This window comes from Neopsephotus bourkii, unplaced genomic scaffold, assembly GCF_033783945.1.
Source record: "Neopsephotus bourkii isolate Nb327-2 ecotype Australia unplaced genomic scaffold, CSIRO-AGI_Nbou_v1 NB_1279, whole genome shotgun sequence".
Taxonomy (NCBI): domain Eukaryota; kingdom Metazoa; phylum Chordata; class Aves; order Psittaciformes; family Psittacidae; genus Neopsephotus; species Neopsephotus bourkii.
The window spans coordinates 582,249-594,232 of NW_026901764.1; the positions used below are offsets into that span (position 1 = coordinate 582,249).

At 36.6% G+C, this 11,984-nt stretch overlaps 1 protein-coding gene across 4 annotated transcripts; it reads right to left on the reverse strand.

Annotated features, from left to right (window-relative positions):
• Positions 1-2,351: 2,351 nt before the first annotated feature.
• Positions 2,352-11,982, reverse strand: RO60 (Ro60, Y RNA binding protein). Of its 4 annotated transcripts, XM_061365127.1 has the most exons (9): positions 11,860-11,982; positions 8,623-9,216; positions 7,910-8,130; positions 7,495-7,641; positions 6,795-6,932; positions 6,372-6,488; positions 5,554-5,667; positions 4,935-5,081; positions 2,352-3,680 (listed from the first exon to the last, which is right to left on the reverse strand). In XM_061365127.1, exons 2-9 carry the CDS (start codon positions 9,194-9,196, stop codon positions 3,528-3,530), a joined length of 1,611 nt encoding a protein of 536 aa, XP_061221111.1. In that variant the 5' UTR covers positions 9,197-9,216; positions 11,860-11,982; the 3' UTR covers positions 2,352-3,527. The 4 variants fall into 4 exon arrangements, 3 of the variants coding, with proteins under 3 accessions (XP_061221111.1, XP_061221110.1, XP_061221112.1); XM_061365126.1 differs by lacking the exon at positions 11,860-11,982 and having other exon boundaries at positions 8,623-9,286; XM_061365128.1 differs by lacking the exon at positions 11,860-11,982 and having other exon boundaries at positions 9,158-9,226.
• Positions 11,983-11,984: the final 2 nt, after the last annotated feature.

Here is an 11,984-nt window from a genome sequence, read left to right on the forward strand (position 1 = left end):
ATTGCATGGTTTTTTAAGAAACCTTTGCCCTCTCCACAGTCTTGATTGTATCCCTTCCATGAAGAAACCTGATCTTTTATGTTTATTCATTACAGCCCTTCTTAAGATAAGAACCTTTTGCCCCTGCTGTGTTTCCAACCAGGAACTGGTCTTCTTTCTTAAAGCTGAAGTGCTAGAACATTACAGCCTTAGATGTAACAGTCTAATACTTAAGAATTGTTAAGGGTGTCACAGTGAAATGGCAGTCAAACTGAAAGCCTATTAAATCTGCTAGGTACCAGGAAACCTGCATTCACCCACTCTACAGTTACACTCTGCATTTAGACCTTTTTTTTAATTAAGGTTTGCAGTAAAATGAACAATCTTTAAACTTGTCCCTATTCAGTTTTTACTGGCAAACTGCAGTGCACAATTATAGCCTCAGTTTTGCTTTGTTAGTCAAGGTGTTCCTCCAACTCAAACAACACTATTAACTTGAAAGAGTCCACATCTCCTCTGGTGAAAGGGTAGGTTATTATACACTGAACTAATGCTTAAGCTCAGCAACTTTGTTTTACTGCTCTCTCTTTTTGAAAGCATTACAATACTTACTGCCTTTTTATATGGCCAGATATCATTTTAGAAATTATCAATTACCAGTCTAATAACTGAAGACCAAAATCAGGACTAATTTGTGTTATGGCAAATGAATCACACTATCCCCTACAATTCAGTATATGGGCAGACAAAAAAGATCCATTATATGGAAAAAGGAATACGCAGCATCATTCTTCTATGACCCTTATTGCAAGATAACAATGAAACCAAACCAAAACCAGTAGAAACAAAGATCAACACACTATAAGGTTTCAGCTGTCAGCATTTACTTCAGTTTCCTCTCTCTGAAAATCTTAAAGGAGATGCAGATGACAACATGATCTCACTGGTGATAATTCTACATGAGATAACCAAACCACTCAGAATATTCTATTTATGAGAAGATTTTTTAAATACAAAGATAAAGTAAATATTTAGGAGCACACTACGTACTCCAGCACTCCCATCTTTAACAGGGTCCATAGCTATCCAGTGTCAACAGATACAGGGAGCTACATTTTCTATCAGTTCTACTGAAAAGTTCATCTCAACTTATGCTCTAGTTCAAGGAATTGTATTTTCAACTGGACTGCTTTCAAAGATGTAACACTACTGTAACCGTTCATTCAATCTGTTAATAACTAATCTTCTGCTTGCAGTAAGTTTATGCAATTAAGTGCACAAAAGTTACTTGGAATACCTGTTTTAAGTTTTTATATTTAATCCAAAATATTTCCTATGACTTCACAAATACTACTCCAAATAATAAAGTACTTGCAAAAGATACTTATCTATGTTATTTTCAACATCTCTAGCTTAGAAGGAAACACCTTATCAGATGTTTGACTATTGTGTAATTTCAAACACACTACTACCAAATCCAACCCCAAAACATCAGAGCATTTACTTAGAATAATTATTGACGTGTATTGACTGAACAAGTTTACTTCCCATATTCATGGTGTTTATTTAGAAAGGATACTAAAAGTGGTTAAGAATTTTTTCATAAGAAATGGCTAATCTTCAAACTCATAGTGTTATGTCTCAGCTTTTTTAGGAACACTTGTTTTTCTCGATGTCACCTGACAAGCTGGTGGCAGTCCTATATTTGTCAAGCTGTGTCATAAGAGCAGCAATAATTCAGAAGTCCACTGAAAGGTAACGTTCCTACCATCAGTTCTTTAAGCCATGGTTTTAGTGTCAGAAAAGGCTTCCCTCAATGACTTATTCATTAAAGTAGCATGTATTTAGCAGAATATCTTCAGTAACATGTAAGCTCACATTTTAGCACCAAAAGGGATATCCATCCTACAGAATGCGAGCTTTGAATTTATAATCAGTATGTGTGAGGCATAATTAAAAGTGTTACAAGTATCAAAAGTATAATATGAACTTGAATTTTACATTTAAAAGCTTGGGTTTTAGGCAGAAAAATATGGTCTTACATGTCATTTACCACAACTGGGTTATTTTTATAAATCATAATTATTTGCAAATTAACATCAAATTCACTGTTTAAAACAGCCAGAATTAGCATAAAGAGGTTGACATACGTATGTCTTAGGGAAAGTTGTGAAAGCATCACTAAAAACCTTTCCCATCTTCTAAGATTGTGACCTACTAGAGATCTTTTAACTTCCCCCTATACACACATATATAAAAACACAGAGAATTACATACATATACACATGAATTGCTAATAATTCCTGTTCCAAAGTGGTAAGTTTTTCACTAGCTTTCTTCTTACTTAACTCACACAGTATTAAACTAAAAAAAAAGAAATAAAATAAAAAAATCCAGTTTCAACCACTTCCCAAGCAAGACTTTGAGAACATGAAAGAGGCAGCTGTACATTTCATAAAAGTTTTTAAGAATTGGTCACTATAAACTGGAGGTAGTTTTGAAAAATGTAAGCTTGAATTAATTTAAGAAAACCAGAAGTGATATTAATCTACAAAAAGATTTTAAAAAAAATGAAATACTCTCCTGTTAGGAAGATTTTTTCTGCATCATTGAATACGTTCTCTTGGAAAAAATGCAGCTTTTTGTTTCTGGTTGTTACCATTCAGCTTTCAAGAGCAGTCCAAGACACATGCAGCTGTTGATCGTTCTCACTTAAAGTGTGCTGTTGCTTCCTGAAGTTATAACATGGACTGAATGTAGCTTCTAAGCCATTTCCAGCGTCTTTTTCTAGTAAGAAGAGTTCTTACAACTTCCTGTAAATCATATTAATTTAAAAATAGTGCTTCTGAAACCACACCTCAATTTACACTTTAATCCTGAAAACTAGGATGATAATCTAGATAGAAAAAGATAAGCATAATCTCTTCCACTTTCATCAGTATAAAATTTCACTGGACAGCTTTTATACTGCATCACAGTCACATGGTCTCATATGTGTCAGTAAATACTTTTGTAGATCTGAAGTGTAACAATGGAAACTGTTGAAACTTGTTAATTTGTTTAAAACACAAAGACTGACAAACAGACCAAAGAAAAATCCCTCTCCATGAAGTTGCTGTTAAACTGACATTACTAAAAATACTAACCCCACTTTTTGTTTTTCTGCCCCATCCTAACAGTAAGTCAATATCTTCTTGCAAACAAGCCATTCCACAGCAATGGGGGAAGGGAGGGGTGAGGTTGGAAGCAGGGAGGGGAGAATTAAAAGTCTCTCAGTACTTATAATCTATTATAAATGAAATTAAATTATATATTGTGTAACCCTGTAGTTACTTTTAGCAAACTTCCCACTGTTACTTTAAATTGTGTGCAACAGGAAGAAAAAAGAGATTTCTCATCTGCTTTTCTTGTTTTCCCTTCACAAAAAGGTAACATTCTGATATGTATATAATGTGCCATATTCTAATGAAGTGTATTTGGCTGGGAATTCCCAGGGTGTAGTCTGTTGCCAGCAATGGACCCACAAGGAAGAGCAGATGTCTAGAAAATTAGATCAAATCCAAAGCGAAGTTTCGAATAACATCAAGAGCTCCTGTATCAAAGCCACATATATCCAACATGCCTCTGTCATCTGGATCGGCAATGGTAAAGCCATTTGAGGTCATTCCACAAATAATCAGCTTAGCAGGAATACCCATTTTCTAAAGGAAGGAAAAAAAAAGGGGAAAAAATAATATGAGAACACACATATACAGTAACTTAAGCCAGAGGGCCAAATCCTGCTATCTCGCCTCCTAAACCACTGAATAAGCATACTGATAGAAACTAGATGTGCCATAACCAGAACTGCAGACTGTTGACATCACACTTAACCTGCAGTAGGTATAATTAAATTAATGGGAATAATTGCAGTGAAGTGTACCCAACTTTCCTGCAATACTAAAATGCACAGATTATTCATAGATAGATATCAAACATTGCATTTGCCATTCTGGAGTTCATTCTGAGAGAGAACTTTCAAAAATAGTAACTGAATCCTCTAATAGGAGTCAGAGAGTATATTTTTGCGGTTGAACAAATACAACAACCATGGCTTGAATAATTCTGCTAAAGGAGCTGAATTTGAAGGTTAATCACCTGTAAGGTAAAGCAAAGCAAGTGGCATTAAGAGTACAGAACTCTGTTTTAAAGAAAAAATTTAGGAACGGGAGCTAGTCTTAATTAAGAAAACAGAAACACAGGGGGCAAGTTAAAAGATTTTTGGTATTCATTTCAGTTGGGTGGACATGACACAAAGATCTATGTGTACATGCTTTCCAAAAAAAAAATATTTCTTGTAGTTTAAAAACTTACTTAAAAGCATAAAAGATGGCTTGCTAATTAAACCAGAGTCTCTAATAGCAATGTGTTTCGAGAAGATATTTTTCTTAGTCCTATTTTAAAATAATGAAGCTGCACAGCTTAAGAGTAGCCCATTTAGATCATAATGAACTGCCTTCACAAGATGCTATCACCTCATCTTATTAACACCTTCCCTACAGGCTTATCTTCATTACTTCATTTAAACTTTGTGGTATCTACTGCAGACATCAAAGTTCAATTTAATTCTGTGAGCCAAGTTTTCTTCTGTAAGGACTGTAAGAAACTTAATCTATTACAGACAGAATGCAGAAACTCATATATTCTCTAAAAACCAAACAGATTTTCACTGATATAGCAGTACACTGAGCAGGGTGGGGTAATTATTAATCCCTTTAGCAATTCCGAGGTTTTAAATAAATGCAATTAGTGCAAAATGCGCACTAATTCTGCCTAACTGCAGAATATATCAGTTTTAAGAAGCATATTATTTACTGTAAAAATCCACAACTAGTTCAGTTTTTAAGATATTTTTAAAACTGGTATTTATTTTGTACCATGTTCATCAATTATAAAACAGTCAGAAGCATATTTACCTCTCTGTACTCTCTAAGAGCTGTTGCAGGATGAGTATTCCCAGCAAAAGTCTCATTATCGGTAAATACAATGAAGACATCAGCAGCTGTCTGTGTTTTTTGAGCCCATATCATTGGAAGGGAACAATCAGTGGTACCCACTGGAATCTTAAAATAAATTAAAAAAAAATAAATAAAAAAACAAACCAAACATAGAACACAGAATAATACAGAAAGTAGTAAACTATGGAAAAATTATTTTTATGGAAGCTTCACGTTTTATCACATACAGAGGCTTCTTTGTTACACCACAGTTCCCTTACTAGTTTTGCATAGGGTTTTTTGATTTTGCTTGTTTGCTTGACTTTTTACATATTCTTTTCAACCTATCTCCTTGTGACCTAACACTGCCATTCCAGATTGCAATGTGTAATATCCAGCAGTTGAAATAATGACATTTGCTGGACTGTCTCTTAATAAAAGGGAAAAAAAAAATCCCATGTTTTACTATACAAATATGGACTAAACACAGTATACAACTGATTATAAAGAAAATACAATGTAACTGCTGAGACATCTAAACTGTGATGTTAGTAACAGCTATTTCCTAATGTTTTTTGGTTTGGTTTGTTTTACATACTTCATACATTTTCACTAACACTTGAGGCAACGTCATATCAGTTGTCACTGGGCAGGGCATAATTTCATGCGAAAAGGCAACTATATGGGAATCCTTCTCAGTACGTGCCACAACCTGAGAAAGGGGAAGACAAAAATAATTTAGTTATGTTATTCAGGATTTTTACTGTCTGAATCAAGGCATTCCCACAACATGACACATCCTTTTTCATTCAAGTCACCATGGATTCTCATATGCATTAAGGCTTCCCTAATCACTTTAAATGTAATACTGCAAATAAACATTGTAAAAATCAAAGGTGAAGAACTCCTCTAACTGCTCTAAATATACTTCCATATTCCTTCTCTCCCCTGACATAAAACAGCAAACATTTTTAAACAGCAACAAAAGTTTAACTCCTTTAGAATATAAATACACAAGAAGCTTTAGAATATCAAATTGAGGGGAAAGTGATCGTGAGACAAAGGACATATAGATATCTCAAATGCATCCCAAAATTTCTTAATCCAATCTGTGTTATTCTATGAGTGCTTTTGAAACAATAAATAAATAGAATGTATTTTCAGCTAGGATAAGTGAAAAAGCAGCCTTGACCAATTTCATTTAGACTAGAAATCAGCTTCAAATTGATCTTCCTGAATTTGGTTGCCACTGGCTTTAAGCATCTGGTCTACCAGTGAGACACAAGGTCACATTTTTTGTACTCAAATATATTATAGGTAAGTGTCCTTCTGAAATCTAAGCAGCTTTAGATCACTTTTGTATTAAAAGAGCAGCTCAAGCTGCAAATAATTATAAATATAAGTTTAATGCCTTACCATACACATTGCTGCTGCAACTGTGCTAGCATTGAGTACACTGCCCAAAACCTTTTGTGTCATTGATGCACTGACATCAACTGCAAGTAAGAAGCGTTTTCCTGTTGGTTCAACTGTCTATAAGAAAAAAAAAAATAAAATATAGGCACACATACTTAGTACATTCATTTCTTCCTTCTGATTTCGACCAGGAAATGGGTCTTTTTTAATTCTTTCTGGGTTAACATTAGCAAAACAATGTTGCCAAAAGCTGAATGTATCGTAAAATTTTGATTCGATTTTTAGTGAAATCCCAAGTCCTAGGATTTTTGTTATAAAGTTTCAAAATTGTTTCTATCCAAGAAACTTTTCTTGATCCTTTTTGAGGCTTTTCAGAATACAGAGATTTCTTAAAAGCATTAACAAATTGAATAACCATATTACCTGGAATGTTTTGTAAAATGAGGCATCTAAGGCTTCTAAAATGTCTTCATCAGGACGCCACCAAAGCTTTCCTCTGCTTCCATGCCCAGTTTTATAGCTTTCTAATGCAACCAAGACATGGAATGGATGTATTCTACCCTACAGGTAAAAAGAAATCCACAGACAGTTTTTGAAAATCTGAACTCCATTAAAAAAAAAAAGGTATGAAACTAAAAATAAGATCCTACTACAAATATCTGGTTTATTATATTGTTCCTTTAGATTTGTTAAGTTTGAAGAGTTCCTGCAGTCTTTACACAGCTGTTTCATGAACTGATACTTGTCAGTTACTGGTAATGGACATTATGCCCTTTCCAGAATCCTCCAATGAATTCCAGGTGTTATCTTACACCAAGAAGTTATCTTAAGCCAGAAGCTTGCTACAGTGCCAATTTAAGAAAGTATCCTAGTTGTCAATATACTTAATTTCTAGAATAGTTTCAGAAATAGAGAGGGGAGGGGAAATCAAATCAGAAATTATAAATACAATTTTTAAAATACACCAGCAAGTATTCTGCTGCAGTTTTTTTTTAAAGAATAAACTACGCATTTCCTCAAATGAACATCCCTTTTGTTTTGTAAAGAGGCTCCCTGAAGAACTACAGTTTAGGAAGAGATTAAGAACCACAAAGGCTGGCACTGATAACAGAAACATTCTTACCTTTTTTAGCAGTTTCTCATTTCTCAGTCTTTCACATACTATTGCCACTTCTGAACCTCGTGGTTCAAGCACTGAATTTGCTGTCAACTTTCCTAAATTTCTCAACAATACAGAAATGGACATTTCCTTCAGCAATGCCTTCCAAACCTGTGAACAAACAAAGAGAATGAAAAAAAAAAACCAAACAAAAGAGGTAAGATTCCAAAGCTACAAGAACTTACATCTGTACATTAAATAAGTGTATTTTTAAATAATAAGCATACAATTTAAATGAAGATCTTTATTATTTTAGATTAGGTACTTGGGTAAATAACTTGACAAAAAATGTAAGGGCTATTTTTTATGAAAATGTAGACTTAAGACTCTGAAAAGTGTTACTCTGAAGAGATTACAAAGCCAATGAATTTTTACCTACCTCTTTAGATTTCAGGTGGTTTGTCAGGAGATGCTCTCTGACTAGACCATATTCCTCTATTAAATGAGTAACTTCCAATTCATCTTTTGTGCGTTTTACTTTCTCCACAGCCTCCAGATACTTTAAGAGTTTTTCAGTCTCAGCAGAAACTGCTTTGTCTTTATAAGCTTCTTGGACATCTTTCCACCCTTTGGTAATATATTTAGTGACTATACCAATTCCTATTGAAAATAAAAATATTTTCCAAGCAGGATTACCATATTTATACTGGCATTTAGCAATTCTAGCAAGCCAGTGAGTTAGCAGATCCCATTCTCAGACCTGCCAACCAGCTATAAAAAACGTCAGTCACACACAACTTTGAGCAGCAGTTTTAGTGACTGTTTTAGTATTACCCTCCTTAAATGGAGCCTAATGTATTTGAAATCAACAGATCTTCCCAAAAGTGTTATTTCATAATTTGTAAGCAAATCAGAACAAACTGAGAGAACTGTCTTCTCTCCACATACATAAGAAAAAGAAGAAACAAACTCTGTTTAACTTGAAGATAATCAGGTTAATTTCTGATATGACCACTCATGGTTTTAAGGTGCAATTTACAGGATACCATCACTAAGAAATCATCAGTACTTGGGTTTCCTAAACTAAATACTTTTACAGTAAGTATAAAAGATTTAATACACAGTATTTTCAGATAAATAAAAATGTATTACCTTCACTGGCAGGTTTTAGGTGGGCCAACCTCAGAAGATCTTTATGAGACCAACCACTTCTTTGTTTATATTTTGTAACTGCTAAAGCAACAGCCATGCCATTTTTTCCATTGTACCAATCTGCAACAGCTTTCCTCAGTGCACGGCCCCAAATACCACATTTCATACCCTCCTTCAGATCTTTTTTAAACTGGATGAAAGTAAAGAGATGGGGTGGTATGCAACACACCTCAGGAACAGCTTTAAATGCTGCTTGTTTTGTTTTTGCATCAGAACACTGTGAGCAAATTGCAAGAGCAAAAAGTAGGGGTTCCTGTTTTGCTGCTCTGCCTTCTTGACTGAATGTCTTTATTTCTTGAACAACTTCACAACCTCTACCCTCTTCAATCAGTCTTACTAAAGCTTCTGCATTTCCATAGCCCAGCTTCTGCTCCTTGATGTAATAAGTACCACCTTCTGAACCAAAACATAAGAAACGCTGCAGTCGATTCATATCAGTGACATGCCACACATAACCACTCTCAGAGTTTGGCACTTGCTTTTCATTCAGGAGTTGTTTTTCCTCGTCCTCCATTGTCTACACTTCCAAGAAGTCTGTTGGAAGAATCATAAAGCCCATTAAGAACACTGTGAAAATCTGATGAGTCTCCTCCTGTGAGTTCTTAGCAAAGTAATACACTTGCAATTTTTCCACCATAAATTTAATAAAAGTATACTCTTAAGTGTGCAATAACACGTACTAGGGGAAAACAAACAAACAAAAAAATCTCTTGAGTTAAAATAGTGACAAATGTATTTCCTTAAAAATAACTTGGAAACTACTTAACTGCAATAAGTGGCACACAGAAAGCATGGTTGCTGTTATGCCCTGTTGCCACCACTTTCTTTGGTAGATTTTTGGACTGCATACTAAATTGCTCAAAAATCAGATCTTGCCCTACTCTGTTTTGGTGGAATTGGTAATACCAACCGACTGAAGAAACACAATGCTAAAACAAAGAACTAAAATACTGAAAAACTCTTTAGTCAGAAGGCTTTGTAGAGTTTAAATATGGCGGGTTTCAGTGAGGCTTAAACAACAGCTTTTTAACAATTGAAAGCAGCTCAAGAAAAAATTATTACAGGCTCAAATAGCTTCTGTTAAGTGACATCCAAGAAAACAACGCAGAAAAACACAAAAATTCACAATCTTTCAGGTCTTTATACAATTTTGAGTTGCAAGAGAGTTCAGCTGTAATATTCATAGGCAACAACACTGCTCTTACTTGGAGACCATATACCATGGTAAAATTCAAGCTGTAATGCTTAAACCGAAATAAATGGAGGTGAAATGAAATCAGCATGGTAAGGGGAAGAAAATTCATCATCACTATCTCCAAAACATTAATATGACAAGAATAAATTCAGTGTTTGCAGTCCTCACCAAGCAATAAAAACCAAACCCCCACTAAATAGCACCAAGGGGTCCTATTTAAACATAAAAAGCACCAATTATCCACTCCATCAAACTACATACAGACCTTAAACCAGGCATACGCTAAAGTCTGAGCACACAGAAATGCCAATCCAAAGAAATCTACCTAACAATTTTTAAGCATTGCAGCTATCTACTTCCAAGATGCTTGTTTGGATACTTAATATAAAAGCCATTTTGCTTCATAAGCTGTCACAAATAGATGTCAGTAATGTAGACAGATTCTCCCCCCAGTTTAAGTAACACGCTGATTTGCAAACTTCCCCACTTTCCCTGCGACACAGAATTTCCCTTTCACTTCAAGCAACTAGAAATGTACCCTTCCTCCATTCTTGCCTACCTGCAGTGATCCAGAATTACATAATAAATGATAATCAGTGTTCCCAATGTAGTCTATATGCTGCTAGAATCATAAAAATAGAAGCCATATGTTGATACCTGGTTTAAAATGCAGATTTTAGTTAAAAATTAGCTACAAAATATCTTTCATTGCACTATTCTGAGCACTAGTGTTCAGCTGTTTTCCTTAGTGCTTAAATATTCTAATCATGTTTCCCTGCAAACCCATTTAAATACACATCATGGTTGAGCCGACTTTTTCACTGACATCTGAAGCATGCAAATACACTGAAAATAACAAGGGTGGTATTCGCTGTGCATGAATACCGTATCAGTACATTTTAATGTTTAAATACATTTTATTTCAATACATTTCAATTGGCTGGTTTCATTAAACTGTAGGTAATGTTTCATACTACATATACAAAACCCAAACAAAAAATCCTGACATCACAGTCAGCACCCATTAGTTTATTTATCAGACAAAAAATGGTACATGCAAGATACTCGAAAACACTACTATCTTGAAGCAAAAATAAGTATTGGGGAGCATAAAAGATCTTACAAAGCTGTGGCTGCAACAAAATACACCTGCACAACAGAGCTCTGACAACGCAAGTCCTCATATTCCACAACGTAAGTATCTCTGTGTAAACAGGAATATTTGGAGAACACTTTGCAAATCGCAAACGGTACGCTCACTGGTATGATGACAGTGCAGGAGATACCAGACTACATGAATCAGGCACTTGATCAAAAATAAATCTACTGTACAAGTTGCTTAAAAGCATACTTGCTTAAAAAATTTATTGACCGGCGGGAAAAGGCAACTTTGCAGACACAGAACAAAACTATGAGGAAAAAGCATCTAAAGTTGATACCCATCCCTTTGAATTAGCTATCAGTTTCTATAACTACGAAAACAGGTAACGATGAAGCAGGCCAATGAGCCCAAGTGATACGCCCTTTAATCCCCTCAAGGGGCTTACACCGCCCAGGTGCCAAGCAGGGGGTGGCTATCTACAGTGGGTGCTTCTTCGCATTCCTTCAACACCCACGCCAAACCCGCAACCCCGCCGGAGCTAGCGCACTCCCTCCACCCTCAGAGCTAGCCGGCGCGACTTGCCTGAGAGGACGCGGCCTCGCAGGGGCCGCGGGGCAGGGCCCGCCCAAGCCAGCGCAGCTTCCTCCGCCGAGCAGTAGCGCACCCCCAGGGAGCTGCGGCGCGGGCCAGGCGATGAGAAGGGCGCCCGGGACAGAGAGCAAAGGCAAGAGCCCGCTCCAGGCCCTGGGCACAGGCAGGGCGGGTCTCTCCGGCCACCGGCAGCTCCGCGTCTTCCACAGCCTGATCCCGCCCCACCGGCCCCCTGACAGCATCCCCGGGACCCGGATGGGGCCGCGCCCACCGCCCCCCACGGCCGCACCCCAGTGCCCGGATGGAGCCGCGACGCCGAGCCGGCACCGCCTCCTTCCGCGGCGTAGGGGATTCTTTCTACCCGCCGCCCATCTGCCGCCACAGGAGTGGAGCCACAGGGTGAAGGAGCGGCTC

Bases quoted from the DNA above. Each gene is read 5' to 3' on its own strand.
- RO60 (XM_061365127.1), bottom strand. From the start codon at position 9,196: ATGGAGGACGAGGAAAAACAACTCCTGAATGAAAAGCAAGTGCCAAAC. The intron at 8,131-8,622 runs GTAATACATTTT...TATTTTCAATAG, and splicing joins CCTAAAACCTGCCAGTGAAG to GAATTGGTATAGTCACTAAA. The intron at 5,668-6,371 runs GTAAGGCATTAA...CCCCTTTCTCAG, and splicing joins TTGCAGCAGCAATGTGTATG to GTTGTGGCACGTACTGAGAA.